Source organism: Erythranthe guttata, chromosome 6, assembly GCF_056151865.1.
Source record: "Erythranthe guttata isolate IM_541 chromosome 6, IM_541, whole genome shotgun sequence".
Classification (NCBI taxonomy): domain Eukaryota; kingdom Viridiplantae; phylum Streptophyta; class Magnoliopsida; order Lamiales; family Phrymaceae; genus Erythranthe; species Erythranthe guttata.
In genome coordinates this window covers 18,097,501-18,124,947 of record NC_142538.1, presented here as the reverse complement: position 1 = coordinate 18,124,947, position 27,447 = coordinate 18,097,501, and the positions used below count along the sequence as shown (strand labels likewise).

Below are 27,447 nucleotides of genomic sequence, written 5' to 3'. Positions count from 1 at the left end.
TATATTATTTCACCTAAAATCATACTTAGGAAGCATGAGTTTGTCAAATGTTCGACATGGATCACAACTACTGATCGAACCGAATTTGAAAGAAGTTTTAGACTACATGTATATGTACTAACATTTGATCATTCAACTTTTAATATATATATATATATATATATATATATATATATATATATATATATATATATATATATATATATATATATATATATATATATATATATAACCTTGAGTATAATCATTCGTTATATATTTTAATACCTGTAAATTTTACAGGCTTGCATTGAGCGAAGAAGTCTATGTCCCATCAGTTAGTCAATTATCGTCCCAACTTTCTTTGCCTCGATCGTACGATCCCTTCCAGGCAGATAGAATGACCATAGATGAGTGCGTTGAGAGTACAAAGGTACGTTGATTTGTCGAACATATATCTGATATATTTTTAATTAAACAAGTATAATGCTTAAGAATCGATTGTTGTATATATATTGTAGGTATGCGTTGGATCCGTACTGGCGAAAATTCTGGAAATCGAGTCGGCAGCTAATTGGTGGTATGCTTCATGTAAAAATTGTGTGAGGAAGGTCGAACCTGTCTCAAATAAATATTGGTGCGAAGAGTGTGTCGGGTTTGTTCCTGCTGTACCAAGGTATTTGATTTGGTAATATTTTACGAAAACCATCATTCCTCTTGGTATTCGAAATTTGTATATAAAATATATATTTTTGTACAGGTTCAGAGTTCAAGTGAGCGCCATTGATAGTACTGGATCGACTTCATTCGTAATGTTTGATCGTATTGTCATGCAATTAATTGGAAAAAGTGCTTTAGAACTCCTAGGTGGTGCATCAAACAAGGTATTGTTGATGTAATAAGTTATGTACATTTAAATCCACATTATGCTAATAACCATTTTATTTTTTTGCAGGGAAACCATAATTACGGATGTCCTGCAGAAATTAATGCTTTGATTGATAAGGAAATTCTATTCCAAATAGAAATCAGTTCCCGAAATATTAAGTATTGGGGATGGCACCATAGGTGATCCCAATGACGGGGTGGTCAGCATTGAAATCCCTGATGACTTACTCATAAAAGAGTCAGCTGATCCACTTGCTTCAATTGTAAATGAGACATACCCATCATTTTTAGAGAATATAGATGATATCAGTTATTTGCAACACAGGGCCATACTGGCTCCGACAAATGAGATTGTTGACGTGGTAAACGATTACATGCTATCTTTGGTTCCTAAGGAAATGAAGACATATCTCAGTTTTGATAGTACATGTTCAGCAAACGGAAGCATTGACAGACCTGGTGATATTCATACGCCCGAGTTTTTGAATACCGTTAATTCTTCTGGTCTTCCAAATCACGAATTAAAACTAAGAGAAGGTGTTCCGGTCATGTTGTTGAGAAATATAGACCAATCTTCAGGTTTGTGCAATGGCACCCGACTGTCATCACAAGATTAGGAAATCGAGTCTTGGAAGCGAAAATTATATCAGGAACCAACATTGGTCATAAGGTGTTTATTCCACGATTGACTCTAACGCCATCCGATAACATGATTCCTTTTAAATTCAAGCGTCGACAATTTCCTATCACTCTTTCGTTTGCAATGACGGTAAATAAAAGTCAAGGCCAATCTCTTCAACACGTGGGTATATATCTTCATAAACCAGTGTTTTCACATGGACAATTATATGTTGCTATCTCAAGAGTTACGAGTTGAAGAGGCTTGAAGATACTTATTTGTAACAACGAGGGGAACACCTCAAATACTACTACAAACGTCGTTTATAAAGAAGTTCTCCAAAATTTGAACTAAGTAAGTTATTTATATATTTGGTTAAATTTATATATGGATTTTTTGTCTTCAAAGTTTTATAAATGAGATTTGTAACATTTATTTTCAATTAATAAAAAAATTCTTTTTTCTTTCATTTTGTCCTACGGTGCAGGTGACATCTGCTCAAGAGTTGAAAACAACTACTCTGTTGGTGGTCGGATTAATTCTTTGGTGGATATAGTTTTATTAGATTTTCCAGTAAAATATTCAATATATAGTTTTTATTAGATTTTTCATTTAAATATTCAATACATTTTTATTTCTGTTTTTTTAATGATTGTTATGTTTGTTTGTTCAATCCCGTGCATCGCACGGGTCCAGTTACTAGTTATTAATAATAATAATAATAATAATAATAATAATAATAATAATAATAATAATAATAATAATAATAATAATAATAATAATAATAATAATAATAATAATAATAATAATAATAATAATAATAATAATAATAATAATAATAATAATAATAATAATAATAATAATAAATAATAATAATAATAATAATAATAATAATAATAATAATAATTAATAATAATAATAATAATAATAATAATAATAATAATAATAATAATAATAATAATAATAATAATAATAATAATAATAATAATAATAATAATTATAATAATAATAATAATAATAATAATAATAATAATAATAATAAATAATAATAATAATAATAATAATAATAATAATAATAATAATAATAATAATAATAATAATAATAATAATAATAATAATAATAATAATAATAATAATAATAATAATAATAATAATAATAATAATAATAATAATAATAATAATAATAATAATAATAATAATAATAATAATAATAATAATAATAATAATAATAATAATAATAATAATAATAATAATAATAATAATAATAATAATAATAATAATAATAATAATAATAATAATAATAATAATAATAATAATAATAATAATAATAATAATAATAATAATAATAATAATAATAATAATAATAATAATAATAATAATAATAATAATAATAATAATAATAATTGGTGTGTATACTATTTGCTAGTGAATATATATATATTCAAATAAACAATTAACTACTTAGTTTTAGACCAATCATTTGTCCACGTGGAAGCAGTAGCCAAGTCATACATGCTGACATCTTGCCAGGAGACCAAATCAAAGTTTCACCTAACCTTTTCCGATGATCGAGTCTACCAAATATTTAAATAATACTAAAGGTTGACTATTTAGAAGACTCCCATTTAATTAAACAATAAAAAAAAATAGTATAATATATTTAATAAATATAAGAATTTGAGTCCTAATTTGGTTTTTTTTTTCAAATTTATAATTTAGTACGTTGTCACTTGTCACCGAGTTGAGACTGATTTTTTTTATTATTTAAACGAAGTTATTAATCTATCGAGTATTATTTATCGATGCTCTAGTGTCATTTAATATTTTTTTTATTTTATTTTTCATTTTTCCTTCTCCATGAGTTGTTTTTCTACTCAATGTTTGGAATGTTGTTATATCCCTACTTGGACATATGGCTTTTAATGGGTCGAGTTAGGTCGAATTATCGATTGATTATTTGCTTGACTTCTATTAATCGGCTTTTATCAATCGACTTCTACAAATACTGTAAAACAATACCAATTTTTCTGTAAATCAAAATTTCATCGCACAAACTTTTTATATCGATTATCAAATCGAAATATCTCCGAATTCGTCTGATTACATTGACTGCTCAATTACTCCTCTTAATTTACATGTTTTTCTTATCTATTTAAAAAGAGTATCTCCGAGTCTTCTGCTTCTAACGACTCTTGTTCAGCTCGCTACCAACCCCATCTATTATCTGTTGCATGTTTGGATGAGCTATCGAGCTCGATAACCGCATATCACAGAGGCATCGTTTAACGAGCTAGGCACTAATGAACCTTCTTCCGACAAACTTCTAGAAGATTCCATGTCTTTGATAAGCATTCTGCCTACGGCCCAATAAATCAATCATAGCCCATACGTTTTGGCCCAACTTTACCCAATTGACCCCAATCAATTAATTACCTTATTTTCAAAAAATAATCAAATATTTTTTTTAAAATTTACCTAAAAATAAATTCGATAGTAGTCGGTAGATCCAATCTCACGCGCCACTCACTAAAATGTACACATGAATAAAAACATACAACCCGTGCTGATTTGACTAGAGATAAGTTTTATCGACCTTGTTTGGCCCAACTTAATTAACTTCTATTTTATTTTATATATATATATATATATATATATATAAAGAATTAATTTGCAATTGGTATGATATTTTAATAATTCAAATGTATTCTTAAAATATATATATCAAAGCAATATAAATATTTTGAAGAATAAAAACAATTTATAATAAAATTAAAAACTCAATTTGTTTTACTAAACATGGCCAAACATTCATTCAATTATGAAACCACTGGTTCCGAAAATAATAATAAATAATAATAATATAGTAATAATAAATAAATAAAAATAAATAAATAAATCAAACACATTTTACGTTAAATTATTTTTGTAACACGTCAAATCAAAATCCCCTACAACTCTGTTCAACCATAGGCGTCTAATCTTTCTTTTTCTTTCTTTATTTTCTTTTATTTTATGAAAAAAGAAAAGAAAATAATTTTATAAACAAATTTTATTTTATTTTATTTTGTTTGTATCTACTTAATTAATTACGAAAAGGGATCTTGAATACCTAGTCAACTAGTCATATATATATATATATATAACTGCAAAAAAAAAAATCTTCACACCCCCAAATTTAATAAATAATCACACCCCTCCACCACTACACCACCACCACTTCACTAATCCCACCACCGTCCGCCGCCGCCGCCGCCGCCATGAAAGAAGAAGATAAGAGCAGCTTCTGTACAAAACACGTCGGAGATGAGTACTCGATGAGATCATTCCGGCGGAGATGCGGCCGTCTGGTGAAGGAGCAAAGAGCTAGGTTTTACATCCTCCGCCGCTGCGTCGTCATGTTGCTTTGCTGGCAAGATAATTGCAACGATTCCTGATTAATTATTATTAATTATGAGTTAGTTAGTTTTATTATTATTATTATTTATTTAATTAATCTAATTAATTACTTATAAATCTACAAATTAGTTAGGTCTTAATTTTTCTTGCAGAATATGCATAGTTTTGTTTTGTATAGATCTCAAAATATATTATTATATTGCATTTTTATTAGTACACATATCATTAGTGATTAGTTAGATATTAACCTAATTAATAATTATGCCTTGATGGAATCTTTAATTGCAATTTTATATACTTTAATATATTTGCATAATTGATTATATAAATAGTATATAGTTTGCATGAGTTCAACATAGCTAATTATGCGGGAACACAATTGGACAACTAAATGTTATTAAAAAACTGATATATTTACACCATCTTTCTGTTTAAGATTTTATAACGAGTAAAAATATTTTAATTATGAAAGTAAGAGCTTATCAGCTCTAAAATCAACTTATGAAACGTAAGAGCTTATTAATTGTTTAAAATAATTAATATATATATATTTTTTAAATAAAAAATCAAGAGGAGGACAGAATGACGTGGAGTAGCATCAGCCGACCACGAGAATCCTTAGGAAAGAGCGACGACGTCGTACCATGAATTAAAAGTTCCTCACCTGGTGAAACTTGTGGGTCCCACCCAAGTATGATAAAGTTTTACTTCTTTGGTTTGACTATAATTACTTAATTAGTGGCTCATTTTATTGTATTTGTTTATGTAATAAAAGATTAATCTAATTAATCTAATAATAATTTAATAGGATATTGGTGGTTTTCATCATCTCTTAACAGTCACAATTAGTTGCGTAAATGGGTTGAGTTGACTTGACAAGAGCTTTTGTTCTTTGGCGAGCTGAATTCGAGCTCATTTTTTGTTGTTATGAGCTCAATCCCAGAAACAAATATTTAAAGAGTTCGATCTCGAGCTCAAGCTCGCCAAACAGTCGGTCAAGCTCGACTCGAGCTCGGATTGTCTTTATTATCCCACAATTGTAGGATAAGGTTATGATAAGATATATGGGCACAAATATAACAATCAAGTATAGAAAAGACTAATGAAAGAAACATAAGCTTTGTCTAAAAAATTAAGAATGTGGTCAAGAAAGAGACCAAATCATCTCTAATTTACCAGGTGGGCTTGTCCCCTAGGAAGGTGGTTAGTCTAATCAAAAGCACCAAATAATACATATATTAAATAATTATCACATTTTTCTTAATACCAACTTATAATATTATGGGCAAAAGGGTAATTATTTTCTTCACCTGAATTTTGTTTTTTTTTATTTGCCTTTTATTTAGCTTGAAAACATAATGTGCTTGAGTGGACTTGTAGAGGTTGCATGCATGAATTTCTCTCTCACACACACACACACAAAATCACAAGTTTTACCAAATTGTGTTGTTAATTAATTAATTAATTAATCAATCTTAGGTGGAAAATTAATTAATTAATTGTTTTTCTTTGCATCGTAATAGTCTTGAAAACACCGTCCTTATTTACGAAACGATGTAAGGTACCTCCACCATACACCGCAGACTTTTTACTCATCGTGGACGGTCGTAATTTTTTTAACAGCTTATAACCTTAACCGAACACTCGGTCGATTGCATATTGTAAATAGCCCATTGGGCTCGTTACTGTCAAGTCCACCTAATAAAGTACCGAGCAAAACTAGTTGGGCAAATATTTGGGGCTAATTTCAGAATAGGGAATAGTTTGGGGCCCATTTACGTCTTTTAAAAAGCTTGCAATTCAAGCGAAAATTCGGTTTCGGTTTCGTTGGTAGGATTTTTTCTGGAACCCTTATTTTGTAAATAAGATTAAAATATATTAAATAAGATATTTGCGACACCTTCGATGGGCGGGAAAATACCCTTCGGGTTTCGTATGATTTTTCAAGGAACCTTCTTTTGTAAATAAGATTATAATATATTAAATAAGATATTTGCAACAATAACTTTCGAACGGACGTGAAAAAATGCCCTTCGGGTTTCGTAGAGTTTTTTCAGCAACCCTTCTTTTACAAATAAGATATAGGGCAATTACAGTCAACCCTTGAGGTAATGTCAAATTATGAAACCCCTTCTTGTTCGCATAATTAAAGCCACCACCCCTCCCCCCTACTATGTAGTGAGTGTCTTACGAAAAAACCTTCCAGTTAGTGAATTTAGAGGTGTTCATTCGATAAAATCGTACCGAAATTTCGATACGCTAAATTTTCATACCGTGTATCGTACTGTTCGGTTAACAGAATTATCGAAATGTTATTAAAAATATTTTAATTTGTTTAATTAATTTTAGTTTAAATACTAATGTTTCATATAAAAATACATATACATATAAATAAAAAACTGAATATCGAACCAAATTACCAGTTCAGTAATCGGCATGTATCGAATTTTCGTTCGGTTCGGTCGGTTTACCAATCGAATGAACACCCCTATGTAAATTTGACAACGTAAGCGGTAAACGTTTAAGAAAATACATAGTTAGGAGGTGAATATAATTATACAAACACGAGGGGTCTTTTCATAATTTGACATCACCTCAAGGGGGTCACCGTAATTTACCCTAAGATATATTATAACGTCATCCTTTTCTTTTTCAATACGTATTAGGAATTTTCCTAATACGTATTTAATTTGGATATTTACAAAAGTCCTTACGTATTAGGAAAATTACAAACATTCCTAATCTTAATAGAATACTAATTAACAATCACCACCCCTATATATACATCACACAACCCCCGCATCATTCTTCATCTCATCTTTCTCTCTCTAACTTTCTCTCTCTAACTTTCTCTCTCTAGGGTTTATTCTCCACCAACTTTCGTTATTTTTTCTTTTCTTCAGGAAAAAAAATTCTTAATCAATGGCAGCAGAAACCGGAACCCCCACAACACTAACACTGAAAAGCAACGACGACGAGCTATTCTCAGTGGCGGAATCCGCCGCCATACTGTCGGTGACAATCCGCAACATGGTGGAGGACGGCTGCGCGGGCGGCGTAATCCCTCTCGTCAACGTGGACGGCAAAACCCTAGCGTCGGTCATCACGTACATGAACGGAATCTCCGCCATTCCAGGCGTCGGCGCCGACGCCGACGAGGAGAAGAAGAGTTACAGGGATAAGTTCCTCTCCGACATGGATTTTGAAACCCTCGCCGCCATGGTTTTGGCGGCGAACTATCTCCACATGAGTTGTTTAATGGATGCCGTCTCTGAGAAAATTGCACAAGTTATGGAGAAGAAACCCGTTGGCTGGGTGAGGAGAAAATTCGGCATCGAAAACGATTATACGCCGGAGGAGGAAGCCGCCGTAAAGGAGGAGCACAAGTGGACTTTCGAAGGTGTCGAATCCGACGACGATAATTGAGTTCCATACATATTTCTTTTTAAAGATTGATTTCAAGATTGGTTATCAGTAGATTTTATTTTTTTAGTTGTTAATTGATTCATATTAAATTTTTAGTTTTTCGTTTTGAACAATATATACAGACGTTGCTTTTTCCCCCTTTTTTTATGCATGGGTTCTTTTTTTATGCATGGGTTCGTAGTTGCGACTACGAGATCTATTAGAATTAGGGTTTAACTCGTTTTTGCCATTTTCTTCGTAATTTTCTTCCTAATTTTTCGTATTTTCCCGGTTTAATTAGATTTTTTCGATTTTATTAGAATATTACTTTTCAGCAATACAAATATGTAGATTCGTTTCGGAGATCTATTAGAATTAAGATTTAACTCGTTTTTGCCTCTCTTTTTTTTTGTGTAAATTTCGTATTTTTGTGATTTAATTAGTTTTTCGACTTTTATAACGATAAATATGTATGCAATAGCAAGTTATAAGAATTTAAATATATACAATATAAGAGCAACTCCAATGGTAAAGTATCAAAATCGATCATCAAATATTAATTTGATACTCGTTTTATTATTTTGGTACTCATTTACTACAACCGCAAGCATTAAATGAATCATCTAATTTTAAATATAAGCATAAATATATTTAATATTGACACGTGTCAATTTTTAATTGGTTTGTTGGGTAGTTAATGTTTTGATACCTCTTTTTCCAGGATGCATTTTTCCATCTCGTGAAGTTGAATATCAAAATAACTACCAATTTAATTCCCCCATTGGAGATGAAAATTTATGTTTTGAACCATCAAAATAGAAGTTATTCCATTTAATTCCCCATTTAATTCCTCCATTGGAGTTGCTCTAAGCTTGTAAATAGAATTTTCCCAATAAAAAACTGAATACTTTATTAGAATTGAAACAAAGACATCATAATTCATAATTCACAACTCGTTGCTGAATATTAAGGATTAATGAAGATTCTGAGAACACACACACACACACACACACACACACACACACACACAGAAATTATCTATTACCGAGTCAAAATCGATAATCGTTAATAGTTAAAGAGACTTTTCCACAAAGGTTTCGGTTAAGCTATGGCCGTTGATAATATTTGTTGTTCCTACAATTATGTCATACGCCATTCCCTCCTGCAGAAGAATACAACGGTTTGCCCAAAAAATGAGATGACGAAGAAGGAAAAAAACGATGAAAATTTGATGTATTTCGTGATGGAATATTAATTAAATAAGTACCTGAGAACTGAGGAAACGAAGTGCGGATATCTCAGCAAAAGTTACTCCACCAATGAAAACCACAAGGACTAAATCACGCCTTCCATCTGCTGCTAATCTGCGAAATACGCAATATTGAGAAAGAAATCATCATCGTACAAATCGTAGTAGTCATCTTTTCAAGATTTTTATCTCTAATTAAGAAAAGGAATAATACTTGTCCAAACTGTTCAGAGATCCTGGCAACGTATCGTACGACGGGATGCTTGAAAATCCACCCTGGATAAACATATAATTATGGCTAATTAAGTCGCTTATTCGGAGATTAATGAAAAAATGAAGAAGGGGATAGAAAAGAGAGACTGTAAAAAATAACCGACTTTCTTGGATTCGGAGTGTGGCCCAGGTAGTAGCCTCAGTATTTCTTCAAGGCCCCGCCTGTAGGGAATTATTTAGGACATAAACAAAAATATAATTGAAGTATAATATTATCTTCTGTGTTCATGGATGTCGTCATATGCAACAAAAATCGTCATTCAAATTACTAGATTTGATATATCCTTTTGATAAACAAAACAAAAAAATATCATCATTGACTCGGCAGAAGTGTCGACCAACTTGCCATTTACAATACTGTAATCGCTGCAAAAATATAGTCTGCCTTTTATTTTTTCCGTCCAGTCTTATAAACAACTAGTACAAACTAATGAGATATAGGCCAGAGTCCGCATATTTAACAGGAACCTGATTCATTTTCTTTTCTTTTTTCCGTGAATCAGAATTATAAAATATAAAAAGGGGACAAATTCTGTAAATAATCTCACCATCCCGATCTTATTGCATGCTGTACGAGTCGAATGCTGAGAGGTGCATATCCGGAGAAGACATAGGAAATATCATTTGGACTGACAAAGAAAGAGATTACTGGTAAGAAAGAGCAGGTCAAAGAAAAAATAACACAATGCTGCGTTTATGGTTAAAATGTTAAAAGAAGTAATTAACCCAAAAAAAAAAACGGACGCCGATGCAATTAAGCCCAGTTTCAATTTCATGGGTCCAATTCCATTTTCAGGTTATAAAAAATTTGATGCCCGTCTACTGACAGTAATGAGATCAACTTGGCAGTAATTGAGGCTAAGCCTAGCAAACTAAACCATTGAGCCTTCAACGAGATACTACATGAACAAAGGTCGTACGAAAACAATATTGATTATATGATTTAGCTGTAGTCACTTATCTTTATGTTCAAAAAAAATATTTTAAAGGTGTTCATAAGTTGCAGTCAATATCAAAACATACTTAGTTGTGTCAGTGTCTTCTACCACAAGCTGCAAAGTACGTTTTATAGTCAGCCAATTGCTTTTTGAATCCTGCAAGGCACAAATAGAATAACCAACGACTTCATGAAGATTCTGTTTGATCCAATTTCATTAGACCAATGGGCATATTTGAAAAATTATAATTTACCTGTTTCCTAACCAGCCCCGCCTTTTCCAAGTTATTCAGCGTACCAATATGCTCGAAACCGTAGCTATGAAGAAGCTCTCTCCTGAACCAAAAAGTGAAAGTCGAATAATTTGGAGAGGGAGTCAATACTCTTTACAAGTTCAGAACAAAATGAAATAGCAGCCAAATATACAACTTGCCTCAAATAGTCAAAATTCTTTTTTGGCAGTCCCGAGTTTGTTATTGAAAATAAGATTAGAAGGCGTAGGACATTTACAAGAGGCTCCTGCTTATGAATCATTTCTTCAATGAAGTCAAAGCATCTGCACTCATACACAACATTATTCTGGTTTCGTCGCATGTAAACAGCATAAATTTGATATAACATACACATCAGTTGTTTATGATAATAACGTACATATCATAGCTCTGAGCCTCAACGAGTGTTTGTTCCATATCAAGTTTCCCAAGAAACGAAGGTTTTGATGTAAATGTTGACAAATGCTGAGCAAGATTTATGTGCCTCTGCATTGACAAGGACAGGTGCTTAGAGCTAAAACATGCAGCAATATATCGAACACAGGCATTAATATTGACATGATACTTACAGTCATTTCTGGCAATGAGTTAAGCTTCTTCACAAAGTCCTTCAACTCAGAGACACTTTGAGTCTGTATAGAGGGTGCAGAATCAGAACTCGTGTACTATATTAACATTCATTTGATGAACAAAAGTGTTCTATACAGTAAAAGTTAATATCTAGATTTGAGCAAAGTCTCTTAAAGAATCTATTTCACATCCCATTAATCTCGTTTTCTTATGGTATGTTCACATATAGAAGATCCATCCCCGATCAGAGCACTTACTACTCTACTGAAGAAAGAATTCACGACACAACGATTAAAGCATAAAGATGAATAACATGTTTTTCAATAGTTATCTTAACCTTATAAAGAAGAAGTCTATGTATATTTGTACACTAAAGTGGCTGACCCGGACTTAAAAAAACCAAAGAGAAGAGAAACAGTATCACTTGATGGACTCACAACTTGAAGACCTTTAATTTGACGAACAACACAAACATATTTCAAGCCAAGCTCAGAATATAAAATCAGCTTCACATTAAGATAAATGTAAATTCAGAATTTTAGCTTCGTCAATTTATTATCTGATATCCAATCAAGGATGGAGAATGACAATTTAATTGCAACAGAGACAAAGGACAAGCTCAAACATCTATCGATTGACAACTTACAGTAGTCGAAATATCAGTGTAGTCTTGCTTCATGGAAGTCGCTTTTTGACGAAGAACCTGAAACATACTGTTAATAGCAATTAAAGAAACAGAGCTTCAAAAGTAATAGACAAGAACTGCCGGAACAAAAATTTGACGACTCCATGCGAGATATGAAACATATGAATCTAATTATCTAAACTAAAATCACGAATGGATCAACCTGAACAACAACTTCAAAATTCATATCCCGTATCTCCTTGAATAATTTGTCACTACAGTAAAGACAACACGGTGGTTAGCATTTAAATATGATTGAATCAATTTAAAGATCACTTTAAATCTTGACATAATATTAGCATTAAAATATGACTGAAGCAAGAAAGATCACTTACCTAGAATTGAGGGGAACCTTCATCTTCTTGCCTTCTTGCTGAGCTCCCATAATGGATGCATCAAGCTCCACAGCGCCATTACTGATACCAAGAAGCTGCATCAAACCTATTAGAGATAGCTTATAAACAAATTCAGAAAGGAAATTACGGAAACAAAACTTTTATTATGATATGAATTGGTACAGAAGCTCGTGGCTGCACGCCATTATCCATTTAACTTGAATGTTGTGAATGCTTAGTTCGTGTAGATTTAAAAGCAATTAACATTTTTTCAGAATAACCCCTCAAAATAAAATTGGAAAGAAAATAGTTTTCAAAATGGAAGATACTGATGGTCAGCACGGAATGACTTCTCATTAGAATAAGGCTTCTTGAAAACGGAGCTCTTAGGGATTGTGCCTGTAGAAACATGGTCATAATTATCTATATTTGTAGTTTTACCTCGTCTAGCAATCCCTCGTATGTCAACTGAGTACACATCGGAGTGACCATGTCCACCTGCAAAAGAAAATAACAAATTTAACAAGCAACGTTAAAAAATGAGCAAGAGCAATTAAGTGGTACAAAAATGAACGGTCATTCTTCTAAAACATAGTAGTAAATCTTCTTGTAAGAGTTCACTTCTTCATTGTATAAAACGTAAATCAATGGCTATTCTACTAAAACATCAAAAATAATCCTTAACACCATAGAATCAAAGGAACATGACATAATACTCACAATTGTGACTCTGTAAGTAGGTCATAAAATAAAACTAAGAAAAAGGAGCTAAAGTATACCTCTCTATCTAGAAGTATAAGAGTATTTATTTCTGGAACGCCCACCTATAATTTAGAAAAAAAAAAGAAAAAGAATCAGCATTTGACTATATCATATGGACACCGAGAAATGCAAAAATAAATAAATAATCATATGCCTATGAGTGAAGAATGATTACATCTGAAGTATTAACAGGTTCTTCAGCTTGCATGCGATTCAAAATATCAGCAACACGCGTAGCTCCTTTCCCTTTGGCCCTAACATTTGGTATTGCTCCAAAAGAAAACTGCATATCACATTCAACATAGAATCCTCAAATAGAGTAACAGAAAAAGAGGAAAAAGAAAACCAATCGGTATCCATATACATAAATTTTCTCACTAAACATGGTAGAATACTAGAAACTAATAAAGTGAATATTTATCAACTATACCTCCATATTGTGAATGGTTTTTGCAATATGCCAGAGTGAGGTTGCATCTCCATCCACTAAATATTCCTTTCAGGCACATACTCCCAACATTAGACATTAAAAAAAAATCGACTTATTGGTCATTTTCAACATAATAAATAAAATAACATACTTTCTGAGAAAGGTCGAGTTCAAATGAAAATACATCCTCATCCAATGGAATCATGTATAAGGGAAACTCGCCAATGGTCAACAGCTCATGTACTTTTTCCTCCTCAAGTATCTATAGACAAACCGAAACAAAATATATTGAGGTTGTGGTGTTGTTGTCAAACATTTTCTTACGGTCAAATTTCAGAAACCATGTTGCTTACCTTCTCACATGCAACAACTCGGCGTGGAACAAAGTAAAGATAGTATTCTTTCTGAAGCCCTTTTGAAGTATCGTTTTGAATGTGCGAGCTAATAAATTTCATCAAGTCAAGCTGAGCTCGCACGAGGTAGACCACTTTGGTGCGTTCGGTTTGAATTGGCTCAGCCGTTAGGTGTCGCAGTTCAGCACCATGTTTCTGATCATAAGAAGCATCGTCACTTTAAATTTTCCTTCGCGGCTATTTTATCATTCAAATATCAAGAAAAGCATATTTCGAGGCTTCATTCCGTGTTTTTCCTTTTACGTTTAGTCTGACTAGATAAAACTAAAACATGCCTACATAAAGCAGGGGGGAAAAAAACGGGACCTCAAAATTACGTGGTAATCAATATGATCCTCCAATCGTAAATTGCGATAACAAATTTCCAGAATGATTATGCCACAACTTCTTAAATAGTTCCTAAAATTTATGGGGCAAAAAATCAATAACCACAAGGACACAAAATACCTTGAGTTCTGAGCTTTGGAGAAGAAGTGAGAGCGATCCACTAAGCTTTGGATCAATAACCAAACACTTTTCTCCTCGAACCTATAATTTAAAAAAAAATAAAAAAAAATCAATGAATTCGAACGTGTACACTAAAATTAAACCCATTGCGAAATGTTAAAATTGACTCTGAATCGAAGCAAACTCACATTTTTAAGGATAGTTTCCAGCTCCTTTTGAGCTCGTGTTCTGAAATTCAACAGCAACAAAAACCAAATCACTAATTAAAAATTAAAATTGGCTGCAAAATCATTGAATAGAATCAAAATGCTTACCGAATAGCAGTGAGATTGATCGGCGCGTTCTCTAAATTGGGAATCTGAGACATCGTTTCTAACTTCCTCCTTAATCTCTCTCTCTCTCTCTCTCTCTAGAATTAGCAGACTGGACCCATTAATTGACTAGATCTCCAGCACTGTAATTTGTGCGAATTATTCTCCGATCAATATCAGCAAGAATTAGAGCAGCGCTGAAATTTGTGCGAAGATGGATTCAAATCATCATCGATTTTCAGGAAAATAAAAATCAAGAAAAAAAATTGGAAAGTTCAAACCCAAATTATTTATTAAATTGAGGCCTGTTTGGGTTTAATTAAATTTAATTGGCCCAAGCCCACATTAATTTGTGAAGAGTATTATTTACTTTTAAATCATGAAGATTAGAGGTAAATCTTGATATTTTTTTTCATTTTTAAGCTCAATTTGAATTTATGTGGAACATCTTATCCGGTTAGAAATGCAAAATAAATAATTGTTTAATCATTACAAGAATTATTAATGGGAATATATAAAAATATCTAAGGAAATAGGGGTTTTCGGATAATATTCTTAGTTGGCATCGAAACGAAGTCGCAGTCATGTAGTTATTTGGTGGATGTGTATTGTGTGTCAAAAGTATGTATGTGTGTGTATATGGTGTGTGAAAAGTGTATTGGAGTGAGTGTGTGATTTTGTGTATATGTGTGTGTCAAAAGTATGTGCGAATGTATGTGTTAAAGGTGTGCGTATGTGCATCTATGTGCGTAAAAGTGTGTTGGAGTATGTGTATATGTTTGTGAGCGTGAATATGAACAAGTATGAAAGTGCAGTGTATAATGAATTGAACCATATAAGTTGACATATTTAACCACAAAAATCGTGATATTAAACCATATAAATCGAGATATTCAACTTCGTAAATAGAAATACTAAACCACATAATCGTGTTAAAAATGTAATAGATCCATCCGAATCTGTCCAAGTTCGATCCACTCTAAGGACATTCATATATGTCAATTTTCGATTCGTTTTCCTTTTGGATCCGATCCACACATAGATCCGGTCTATATGATAAAATCTCACAAGAATAAATATAATATAATATAATAAAAAATAAATTAAAAAAAAATAGTAAATTAAAAAGTACTTAGATTAGAGGGGTATAATGGGAATTTCACACTATAGTATAGAAAGACAATGCCGGTGGTGTTCTTGTTCCAATTCCCAAATCCAAAAAAGCGCACGATGTATTTATTCACTGCCATTCCCATAACGGGAATCAATCTTTATTCCTTCACCCATACTCCAAGATTCTGATCCTCTATAATTCACCAACTCCTCTCCCGGATCGTGATTTACAGCCATGGCAGCAGCCTCCATACGCCTCCGCCGCCTCGGCGCAGTCGCCGCCGTTGCCGGAGGTGCCTACTTCACCGTACTCAGCAGCCCTCCGGTAGCCTCCAGTGACCGCGGCGCACCCCCGGGCGTCTCCACCGCCGCTGTAAGGCAGAGAATTACGGACCCTTTTGCCGCCGTCCCGTCTCGCGCCGTCCAGGAGTCGGCGTTGATCGGGTCCGGCGCGGCCAACCCCCTCGACGTCCTCGTCATCGGCGGCGGCGCCACCGGCTGCGGCGTCGCGCTGGATGGGGCCACGCGCGGGCTCCGCGTCGGGCTTGTCGAGCGTGATGATTTCTCATCTGGGACTTCGTCGAGGTCCACTAAACTCATCCATGGAGGTCTGCAATTTTTCAATTTTCTCCTAACGTAATGTTTGTGCATTGAGTTGTACTTTGAGCTTTATGAATTGTACCTTGTTGTGCCCAAGCTAGGAGAGGCCGCATTAATACCTTTTTTGTGCTGTCACGTAGTATCTGTGACCCCATTTCTTCACGTGAACAAAAGTATCAGTATTTATTCCCAACAAGTTAAGATAGTGTGGTTCTAAAAGCGTTCTTAGTATCGATGTTTTATACTCGTCGAATATGAACTTAAATGCCATCTTAACTATACATACACACGTGTAAAAGAATGGCGGATGTAGAAGTGAAATCGGGTTCGCTGAGATACGTATTTTGTCGTAATAGCTTAGTTAGCATTGAAGCTATATTTGGACGATAAGCCTGGTGGATATGGAATTTCTGCCGAATTTGATTCTAGAATAATTTGTATCCTCGATAGTTTTTCAGACGATAAAATATTTAGATAGATATCGTGGAATAGGGAAATTGTGGTATTGATTAACGCCTGTTAGAGTTTCACGTAGTCGATTATGTTGTTTTATAGTTTTCCGTTTAGTTTACACCTGAGATCCTGTTGGTTAATGCTCATAACTTGATTGAGAGTGTAAACTCGATGACGTAGTTTGTTCGCTGCCGTATAAATGATAACTTGGAAGTTCTATTTCATCTTGCGTTTTTAGCCTCGCCTTTTCCATTCTCTCCAACTTTAATAGTTCGCGTTTCTATCTTGCTGATTGTATCCCCGGTTACGATGACTGTGACTTCCCTGAATACCATAATAGCATACTCTATATATTAATAACCTCGATTAAATAATAGTTTCTCTCGGTTCCGACTCGGTGAAAACGTGTTAAATTATTAACTCGATAATTCAATAATCGCTAAATTAATAGAATTTCCCTAGTCCCGACTGTATTAATTTATACAGGTTTAACTGTATTTCAGGAGTTCGTTATTTGGAAAAGGCCGTTTTCAACTTAGATTACGGGCAGTTAAAGCTCGTCTTCCATGCCCTTGAGGAGCGTAAACAAGTTATCGACAATGCCCCCCACCTCTGCCATGCTCTGCCGTGCATGACGCCATGTTTTAACTGGTTCGACGTGGTTTACTACTGGATGGGATTGAAAATGTACGATTTGGTAGCTGGCCGACGCTTGCTCCACCTGTCGAGATACTATTCGGCGCAGGAGTCGGTAGAACTCTTCCCCACTTTGGCAAGAAAGGGAAACGATCGTAGTTTGAAAGGAACCGTGGTCTATTACGATGGGCAGATGAACGATTCGCGTCTAAATGTTGCGTTAGCGTGTACCGCCGCTTTAGCAGGAGCTGCTGTGCTTAACCATGCCGAAGTGATATCTTTTCTTAGGGACGAGGGTTCTGGGCGGATAATCGGTGCTCGGATAAGAAATAATTTATCAGGTAAAAAGCATCATTTTCTCATCAACCAATAGCACTTCTATTGAGATATTCTTACAAATGCGTTGATTCTCTTTCTTTTATGTAATATTTAATGCTGGCATGTGATTTTTTATGTTCTTTACTGTCATGTAGATGTATATTATTTTTCACTATGGTATGCTTTTTAGCGTTATTTATCTATAGCAGAGGAGAAAACTATTTATTACTTTCACTAGAGTTTTGATGCATAAGCGTAAAAGAGCGATTGAAAATCGATTTAAATTCGCATTCGTTTTCGTTTGCTTCCATTCTCTGTTTCACTTTCTTCCTCTGTTTCAATATCTATTTTTTTCCATAAGAGTGCATTTGGATGGGAGGATTTGAGGGAAGGATTTCGAATCCGTAATAAAAAAGTCGATTGAGCTTGTTTGGATTGGGTGATTTGGCAAGGAATATCAACCCGTAACTCTCGTTTTCATTTGTTTTTTGAGCAATTGTGGTGGATTTGAAATCTCTTCCCCTATAGAGTCGTTTCAAATCCTTCAATCCAAACGCAGCCTTAGTGTAATTGTTTGTCTCTTGGAGCCACTCAATGCAATAAGTCTGCCCTTTAAAAATTACTATTATTATTATGTCAATACGTGCAGGCAAAGAGTTCGATACATACGCAAAAGTGGTAGTAAATGCGGCTGGTCCTTTCTGCGATTCCGTAAGGAAGATGGTAGACGAAGAAGCAAAGCCAATGATATGTGCAAGCAGCGGTGTCCATATCGTGCTACCCGATTACTATTCTCCAGAAGGAATGGGATTAATCGTTCCCAAAACGAAGGATGGACGTGTTATCTTCATGCTTCCGTGGCTAGGGAGAACAGTTGCCGGCACCACCGATTCAAACACCAGTATTACGATGCTTCCGGAACCTCACGAGGATGAGATTCAATTCATATTAGATGCCATCTCCGATTATCTAAACATTAAGGTTTGTGAATCTTCATAAACTTGAATTTTTCATCATCTCGACTTGTTTCGAATTTGTTAGTGCAATTTTTTTTTTTTTTTGAAATTGGTTAGAGAAACGATCACGGATGGTTGACTCTCTTTCTCTTTCTTTTCTATCTTTCTTTCGTTCTTCAGCCTTAGTTTTGTTCAGATATTCGTTTTCGATGTGGGGATAATTAATTTTTAAGAATGATTATCAGGTCCGACGAGTGGATGTTTTGTCAGCATGGAGCGGCATTCGACCACTGGCAATGGACCCCACCGCTAAGAACACCGAGAGCATCTCCAGAGACCATGTTGTCTGTGAAGATTATCCGGGTTTAGTTACAATCACCGGTGGAAAATGGACCACTTATAGAAGGTACAAAAATAAACCTAAACCACTTGTTCGTTTCTTACAGATTTTCACATATGCTTTTTCCAGTTACCGTTTCTTTTTTTCGTTTTTTTTTTTTTGCTTACTTAAAACCACTTACAGTATGGCAGAGGATGCCCTTGATGCAGCTATAAAGTCTGGAAAGTTGAGTCCGGCAAATGAGTGTGTAACATCTAATCTACAGCTAATCGGTGCTGATGGGTGGGACCCGGCATCTTTCACTGTACTAGCGCAGCAATATGTGCGTATGAAGAAATCGTACGGTGGGAAGGTTGTTCCTGGTGCAATGGACACTGCTGCTTCGAAGCATTTATCACATGCTTACGGGACTTTTGCTGAACGAGTAGCTGCCATTGCTCAGGTTTTATTTTTCTCTACGTTTTTTCGTTTTTTAATTACTGCCACTTTTATGAGTATACATATTTTCATTTTTTTCTTCTTGATTACTTCTTGGCTTTGATTATTCTTCTTCTGAAGTTGAGGTATACGCTTTCGTGTTCATTTTGTGAATTATAAGATAATGTCCACCTCTTTTTTCTTGTCTGACACGACGTGTAATTTGTGTGGACCGAAACATATTAAATAGTTTTTAAAATCCGATCGCCTATTTCGACCCCCATCCCCAACCCCATAGTGGCGGAGCCTGAATATTGTATTCATTGGGGTTAGGGGTGAATTTTCGATTTCCACCGATTCCGATTCGAAAAATTTCTGATTTTCGGGACATTATTTTTCATTCCAAATTTCGATTTCCAATTTTTCCGAGTATTTTTTGACCGAAATTGGAATAACTCCGATCAGATTTTATTTTCCAGAAATAACTACAAAAATTCGATTTTTTTACCGAATTACACTTGTAATGTCAATGTTATTATGCACTTTATATTTTAGGTGACTAAAATTCGAATTTTCCGATTTCCGAGCATTTTTTTCATTCCGATTTCCATTTTTTTTCAGAACAGAATTAGAATTAGTTTTTCACTTTGAAAAAAAAATCAGAATTTTTCCGGACGTGCTAATTCCGATCCTATCCTTCCGATTTCCACCACTTTCTGGGGTTAAATACACACAACAATTTCCAGCTAATCGACAATACTACACTACTTGAAAAATAACAAGTCCAAATAGTATAGGTTTTAGATAAGTGATCGGGGGGCCATGACCCCCCAAAATATATGTCTAAGCCTCGTTAAATTCCTTATGTATTATGCTTCTTCAGAATGAAAACCTGGGGAAGAGACTAGCCCATGGATACCCAATCCTGGAAGCTGAGGTGGCATACTGCGCTCGTCACGAGTACTGTGAGTCAGTAGTTGACTTCATAGCAAGAAGGTCCCGTCTTGCTTTTCTCGATACCGATGCAGCCAATAGGGCAGTGCCACGTATCATTCAGATATTGGCTGCTGAACACAAATGGGACAAGTCGAGGCAAAAGCTGGAATTACAAAAAGCCCAAGAATTTCTCGAGACTTTCAAATCATCGAAAAATGCCCAGTTTCATGACGGCAAACACAACTAATATTATGTAAGCTCGACTTTGTTTTTACTTTTTTTTGAAATTTCATAGTAAAATTCGATTTTTTTTTTAAATTTTTTTTGCCTTGCTAACGTATATTTTTTTCTGCGATGCAGATTCGACGAGTTTTTTTTTTATGTCAAAAAGTGCTTATACTATTAGCCAAAAGGTTTATAGTTCTTCTTCCCCTTTGAATTTATGTTCGAATAGTTTGGCTACTGAGTATCCTTTTTTCCTAGTATACGATATTATTTCTTTCTATTTCGAACCTATCTTAATTACTACGCACACAGATATTTTCGATTTTCAAAATGTGTATGGTTGTCGTTCCGGTACGACTCGTACCGATTGGTCTTCGTTTTGTAATACGCAATTTATTCTCCTACCTTTCGACTTGGTAAGGAGGATACAATAAAAGTTGCACATTCATTTTAACTAAAATTAAATAAAAATACAGAGTTTGATTTGAATAAATGGATAGATGGTTAATGCTGACCTGTTTTTTTTTTTTTTAAATCATTTATTTCAATAATGTAGTAATTGTAATTTTCTAAATTTTATTTTATTTCTTTTAATTATTAATCCCTCTAAACATTAAAGGCAAAATGGAGGACTTGTGCCACAACTGGCATGTGTAGTTACTACTAATTAAGACAATTAGCCTAACTATTTATTGCTATTAAATACAAATGACCATTATTATTAATATTTTTTATTTATCAAGTTTTTATGTATATAAAATACCAATATTTCAAAATTAGGATTTTAATTTAATTAAACATCTTATATTTATATATATATATATATATATATATATATATATTTTATAATCTCTTAAACAAAAAATAAATATTAAATATTATTGATAATTTGTAAATTTAATTAGTTTCTTTAAAAAAAAAAGAATCATGTTAATTATATTTTAAAAAAAGACTCCATTTTTAAGTCAACGCCAACTAGGCCATGCAACCAAAGCACAAAGCCGAAGAACATTTCTTCACAGCGCACGAAGAAGAAGAAGAAGATTCTTTCACCTCACCATCACTGTTCATCAAGTAAGATTCTCTCGACAATTATCATATAATCATCCTTTATTTACTGCGAAATTCACCCCTTTAATTTTCATCATTAATCGACGCAGTAATCAAGAATTCATAAAGGAAAAAAAAAATCAAGAATCCGATTTTGGGGTTTCTGGGGTTTTACACAGAGCGAATTGATTTTTGATTTTCACCAAGAAATTAAATGGGTCGGAAGGGAAACGAATCGGAGCCGACCCGGTGGGGTTTCTTGATTCTCCTGTTGATGGGTTTGGTATCTTTTTCCGTTGTCTACATTTTCATGACATCTGTATTAAGACCACCGTCTTCATTATCATCCAATTCAAAGATTTATTCTTTGGAATATTCTGCTGGAATTGCCGAGGGTTACGTCGAACAATCGGAATTGAAATCGAATGGGGGTTGCTGTAAAGGGATTGAGAATGTTGAGCTTTGGGGGGATGCTGTGAAATGGGGCACTGATTTCAAGTTCAATTCGTCCGAACAATGTTGTCGGGCTTGTAAGAAGATGTGCACGGGGAACGACGGGCCTTGTCTTTGCGATTCGTGGGTTTTTTGTGGGAATAAAGAGGCTTGTGGGGACAAATTCGGTGAGGTAAAGAAAATTCGTTCATTTTTCTTAATATCGTCGATTTACGTTTTATTTGATGTTCTTGAATGTGTAAAACGTGTTCGATTGTTGGATTGGATCATGTGGTTTGCGATGATCACATGGATTGTATTGGTTCTTCACTACAAGAGAAAAATGGCGGTTGTCACACTTTTATGGTGACCGCGTTTTGTACGTTGTACTAATAGCTTCTTGTTCTCGTCACTAAATTCCTTGTTTTTGTCGTCGCTAAAATAGGTGTCGTGACTCGAAAGATTATGATTTTGTAGTGATTTGAGAGTATTGAATTTGATTAAATCATGCAACTCATTCGTCGCCTAGATTACACTTGATGGAAAATAAGTGGCGTGTATACTATAGAGCATATGTTTCTTGTGACGAGGAATTTGACTGTCTTAAGATTTAACAATGTGATTAAACAATATATCTACTTCGGTATTTTTTTTAATTAATTATTTTTTTTCGGGTTTTAGTGCTGGTTGAAGAAACAGAAGGATGTTTTGTTTCCCGATAGGCAGGACGGTGGAAATAAAGTTATGTGGACATCTGGCATTATTTTTGGACGAGGAAAGGTACACGACGTCATCATTAAATATGCCCTCGATTATTTTCACTACTATATAACCTTTGACAAATGATTGCTGTATTATTATTTGTCGTATGGCGGGTTTGTAAAATGTATCTTTGTTTCTTTCTGAAGTAATATATTTTACGGAGTTAGTGATTTTTTCGTTTGGATTAACGATTCTATCGGTTTTCTTTTTCTTTCCTTGAAGGGCATTGTTGGATTTGAAACAGAGTACGGTACTCTACACGTCAAGGTACATTTATATATATACGTAACCGTTTTTTTTTGTTGTTGTTGTTTTGTTTTTGTCTGGATCTTTTTGGTCGAACGAGCATATTTTGACGTTATATTTTTACGATAAAAAAATAGAGCTTTACACATCAAAATCCGTTTTAAGTTTCTTGATACTAACTTTAAGGGAAAACTAATGCACAACGGATACGAAAAAAAAAATAAAAAAAAAATCGTGAAAGACGAGTCGAGTAGAAGATTGGGATAGTTTTATTGAATGTTCGTTTTCTTTTCTTTTTTGTCAGCTTTTGCCCGATTGTTCTCCACATTCTGTTGCGTATATCACAGAGTTATTAACTCTTCGTCACTGTGCTGGTTGCCACTTTTATCGAGCAGAAAGCCGAGGTCAATCTTGGGATATTAATGGAAACCACATTAACGATGTAAGCCTATACGACACTTTTCTATAGCTATACGTTCATTCGTTCTAAATAAAGATTTTTTTTTTTTAAATAAAAAATGTTGGATTGGTGACTTATCGGTGCGTTTAAATGTTTTCTTAGGCTTCGTTTGGGCCACCGTTTGCTCTAATTCAAGGAACGCTAGAAGCACAAGGAACGGCATTTAACGGTATCCAAACAGAGCACTGTCCGATTGTAAGCAGGGGCTCGATTGCATGGGTGGGGTCCGGTCCGGAATTCTTTATAAGCTTAGCCAATCACGAAGAGTGGAAAAATTCGTACACCGTGTTTGGTTTTGTTCTTCCGGAAGATATGGTTATTGCCGAGAAAATTGCTCAGCTTCCCACGAAACCGGACGTTTGGAGTAACATTAATGTCTCGGTTTTGGAGACGAATGTTCCGTTGAAAATTCAAAGAATTAAACTCGGCGACGGTGACGAAAATCTAAGTGCTAATTAAAAAAAAAAAATAGGTAACCGTTTGTAACTTTTTTTTTGATTTTTTTTTTTTTTTTGTTTTTAATTCGAGCAATTTATTTTGTATGTTGAACTAGGCACCTTTTTTTGACATTTCTAGATATTTTATTCCTGAAAAAAAGAAATAAAATAAAGAAAAATAATAATTTTATTTACTTATATTCGTTATGTTTTGAGTGATTATTACAAAATATTAGTTATATTCGAAGATTATTTATATGTGTGATTTTTAGGATTTTTAATTAAGATACTATAATTGCACAATTGGGCTTTTTATGGGCCCGTTTCTTCTGCCTTAATGGGCCTTATGGACCTTTTAGTAATTTTCATTTATTTTTGGACTAAAAGTTGATTTTGAGCTTGATTCATTAAGCAAAAAAACCAATATTCGAGGCAGATTATCTATTGAATTAGTTCATTTTATTATGGGAAAATTACACTCTCCGTCCCTCAAGTTTACTTATATTCTGCATTTGGTCCTTCATGTTCACTAAAAAACAGATTTAGTCCCTCATGGTTCAGTAATTTAACACTTTTGACAGTTTTCGTTAGTTTGCCGTTAGTACTAACGGAATCAAGCATGTGTTTATCACTCTCTTAACTGACGGACTAACGATAAATTGACTGAAATGACCAAAAGTGTCAAATTGTTGAAACATCGGGGAATGAATGTATTGTTTGAGAACATGAGGATCAAATGTGAAACACATGCAAACTTGAGTGACGAAAATTGTGATTTTCCTATTTTATTATATGATTTATAAGATGAAGGTAAATACCCAATTCGCGACTAAAATTCACAAGGGGTGGTTTGTATAGTTATGAAATAGGTAGGGGGGTTAATTAGCAATTTAGTCATTCTTGAAGGGAGATAAGTTAATTAACTTGTATATTATATGGACTATGGAGAAAATGGGTAATATAGTGTGCAAGGTTTTGCCATTATTTGTTTTCTTAATTCCTTAAATAAAAAAAGGAAAAATAAAATGTAAACGTGTTTTAGCCGTTCGATAATCGCATATTCTTGGACCTAAGATCCATCTTCGTTATACAAGAAAACCCTTTTCGATTGTCACCACCGAATTATTTTACTAGCTCCTATTATTTAGTCGATCGAATTTAATAATATTATCAAAACGATGCTAAAAAAAGATATTCTTTTATTCCATTTTTTTTAATCAATTTCACATTTATTTATTTAAAGATTAAGGAATAAACTCTAGCATTTGAGGGTCAATGATTAGCAAGAATATTTAGCATAAATAATGAAATGAAGAATAGTAAGTGGAGGCAGGCAATGTTTACAGCCTGTTTTGGGCCGGCAACCCATGTTGTTTGCCACATGTTTACATTCTATGTAATATTATTTACAACGAGACAATCAGTGACGGAGCCAGTATACGGTCAGTGGGGTCATTGCCCCCAACATTTCTCAAATTTATATTATTTTATATATAAATATTAAAAAAAGAAAACGTATATAATATCAATAACGGACCTTCTTGAATTATTTTAATGCATTTGGGCCCCTCATATTTAAATTTATGGCTAGGCTAATGAAGACAAACCTATGATCTTCATATTATTATACACCAATCATTATGCATTATCATATAATTATTGAATTCTCTTTTATGCCTCAACAAAGCCTCAATCTTTTTACAGTTAAGCCTTTATAAATTAATACAGTCGTGGTCAGAGAAATTTTATTAATTTAACGAATTATTAAAATATCGCGTTAATAATTTAACATATTTTCACCGAATCGGAACCGGGAGAAACTATTATTTAAATGAGATTATTAATTTATCGCGATTCTACTGTATGGAGTTTTTAATATTTCTAAACAAGGGGATTGCAAAATAAATGGGTAGTAGAAAAGACTATTTAATATACAAATTTGGGTAAAAATCGATATTTTGTGCAATAAGACGAAAAGTTTAAACTGCACTGAGCAAATTATGTGCAAAGAACTTGACCTCGAAAAAGATAATTAAAAGGGATTGAATCGAATTGTTAGATGGCACACTCTTCTTAATACTTCAATTAGATCACACTTAGTCGAAAAAAAATAATAATAAATAATTTTTTCTTAAAAAATATTGTTGATAAGGGTCTTGAGATCAAATTAAATCCACACACATTTGAAAATTTGAGATTTTTCATATTGTTTATTTTATTTTTATTGAGATGCTTGTATTTGGTGATTTATTGAGAAGACGTGACATTTTGTACAAATATTATGCAGCATACATATTTATGTTGGGTAAGTTACAAACACCCCCTGAGATATGGTCAAATTACAAAAACACCCCTCTTGTTTGGATAATTACAACCAACTCTCTTGTCTCGAGATTATATGGAATATTATCACTTTTGTACCCGTTTTATCCCATTCAAACTCTACATTATGAAGCAAGATGATCATAATATGTGATTTTTAGCTTGTATATATCAGTTTGTGGTGCATCGGAAACTGTATTTTTACACAAAACGAGTACAAAATAGAGCACATTTCACGGAATCTAGATGATTATGTTGAATTTGGCACCATAAGGGTGGAGGTGTAAGAAAAAATCATAGTTGAGGGGGGTAGATGTAATTATCCAAACAAGAGGTTTTTTTTTTTAATTTGACCATACTTCAGGAGGTGTTTGTAATTTACCCTATTTATGTTTTATTACAACTTGGCAGGTATGTGGGGCCCTCTCCCTGTCTTATACGATTGTCTGTACTGTACTTTGATTTCTGGCATAAAAAACTGCTGTACTAATGAAAGTAACTGATCATGTATAAATAAGCTTCAATTTTTTCAAAGTATTTTTTTTTTAATATTGAAATTTGAATGAATGTTTTCATTGAAAGTAATAATTTAAAGGGTAAATTAAGGCCACCTGTGATGTAAAATAAAATTATGAAAAAGACCCCTTTTGTTTGGATAATTATAACCACCCCTTAACGATGAATTTCTTACGCGTCCATTTTTACGGTGTTAATTTAATAGAATCTTCTAGATTATGTTAATATTCTTCAGTTTGTACTCGTTTTACTCTATT

At 33.5% G+C, this 27,447-nt stretch overlaps 4 protein-coding genes and 1 pseudogene across 4 annotated transcripts; 4 read left to right on the top strand and 1 right to left on the bottom strand.

Moving 5' to 3' along the window:
• Positions 1-34: 34 nt before the first annotated feature.
• LOC105961202 (uncharacterized) lies at positions 35-1,744 on the top strand (annotated as a pseudogene).
• A 5,932-nt stretch (positions 1,745-7,676) lies between these two features.
• On the top strand, positions 7,677-8,603 carry LOC105955402 (SKP1-like protein 11). Its single transcript, XM_012979118.2, has one exon. The coding sequence runs from the start codon at positions 7,805-7,807 to the stop codon at positions 8,306-8,308; it is 504 nt and encodes a 167-aa protein (XP_012834572.2). The 5' UTR covers positions 7,677-7,804; the 3' UTR covers positions 8,309-8,603.
• Positions 8,604-9,171: 568 nt separating this feature from the next.
• Positions 9,172-15,455, bottom strand: ATVPS33 (Sec1/munc18-like (SM) proteins superfamily). The gene is made up of 22 exons (XM_012979311.2): positions 14,975-15,455; positions 14,849-14,888; positions 14,661-14,741; positions 14,154-14,348; positions 13,952-14,062; positions 13,801-13,866; positions 13,546-13,653; positions 13,388-13,432; positions 13,050-13,106; positions 12,609-12,703; positions 12,437-12,488; positions 12,235-12,291; positions 11,588-11,650; positions 11,398-11,504; positions 11,180-11,302; positions 11,001-11,082; positions 10,833-10,903; positions 10,358-10,438; positions 9,914-9,971; positions 9,751-9,812; positions 9,555-9,651; positions 9,172-9,449 (listed from the first exon to the last, which is right to left on the bottom strand). The coding sequence occupies exons 1-22, from the start codon at positions 15,025-15,027 to the stop codon at positions 9,360-9,362; spliced, it is 1,794 nt and encodes a 597-aa protein (XP_012834765.1). The 5' UTR covers positions 15,028-15,455; the 3' UTR covers positions 9,172-9,359.
• Positions 15,456-16,139: 684 nt separating this feature from the next.
• SDP6 (FAD-dependent oxidoreductase family protein) lies at positions 16,140-21,458 on the top strand. Its single transcript, XM_012979312.2, has 7 exons — positions 16,140-16,692; positions 17,641-18,114; positions 18,741-19,072; positions 19,293-19,453; positions 19,571-19,829; positions 20,688-20,993; positions 21,101-21,458. Exons 1-6 carry the CDS (start codon positions 16,320-16,322, stop codon positions 20,985-20,987), a joined length of 1,899 nt encoding a protein of 632 aa, XP_012834766.1. The 5' UTR covers positions 16,140-16,319; the 3' UTR covers positions 20,988-20,993; positions 21,101-21,458.
• A 456-nt stretch (positions 21,459-21,914) lies between these two features.
• LOC105955565 (peptidyl-prolyl cis-trans isomerase) lies at positions 21,915-24,550 on the top strand. Its single transcript, XM_012979313.2, has 6 exons — positions 21,915-22,039; positions 22,126-22,640; positions 23,129-23,227; positions 23,432-23,476; positions 23,760-23,897; positions 24,018-24,550. Exons 2-6 carry the CDS (start codon positions 22,230-22,232, stop codon positions 24,372-24,374), a joined length of 1,050 nt encoding a protein of 349 aa, XP_012834767.2. The 5' UTR covers positions 21,915-22,039; positions 22,126-22,229; the 3' UTR covers positions 24,375-24,550.
• Positions 24,551-27,447: the final 2,897 nt, after the last annotated feature.

Bases quoted from the DNA above. Each gene is read 5' to 3' on its own strand.
- LOC105955402 (XM_012979118.2), top strand. From the start codon at position 7,805: ATGGCAGCAGAAACCGGAACCCCCACAACACTAACACTGAAAAGCAAC.
- ATVPS33 (XM_012979311.2), bottom strand. From the start codon at position 15,027: ATGTCTCAGATTCCCAATTTAGAGAACGCGCCGATCAATCTCACTGCT. The intron at 13,867-13,951 runs GTATGTTATTTT...TGTGCCTGAAAG, and splicing joins AACTCGACCTTTCTCAGAAA to GAATATTTAGTGGATGGAGA. The intron at 11,505-11,587 runs GTAAGTATCATG...TTGTCAATGCAG, and splicing joins ACTCATTGCCAGAAATGACT to AGGCACATAAATCTTGCTCA.
- SDP6 (XM_012979312.2), top strand. From the start codon at position 16,320: ATGGCAGCAGCCTCCATACGCCTCCGCCGCCTCGGCGCAGTCGCCGCC. The intron at 18,115-18,740 runs GTAAAAAGCATC...CAATACGTGCAG, and splicing joins GATAAGAAATAATTTATCAG to GCAAAGAGTTCGATACATAC. The intron at 19,454-19,570 runs GTACAAAAATAA...AACCACTTACAG, and splicing joins AAATGGACCACTTATAGAAG to TATGGCAGAGGATGCCCTTG.
- LOC105955565 (XM_012979313.2), top strand. From the start codon at position 22,230: ATGGGTCGGAAGGGAAACGAATCGGAGCCGACCCGGTGGGGTTTCTTG. The intron at 23,228-23,431 runs GTACACGACGTC...CTTTCCTTGAAG, and splicing joins TTATTTTTGGACGAGGAAAG to GGCATTGTTGGATTTGAAAC. The intron at 23,898-24,017 runs GTAAGCCTATAC...ATGTTTTCTTAG, and splicing joins ATGGAAACCACATTAACGAT to GCTTCGTTTGGGCCACCGTT.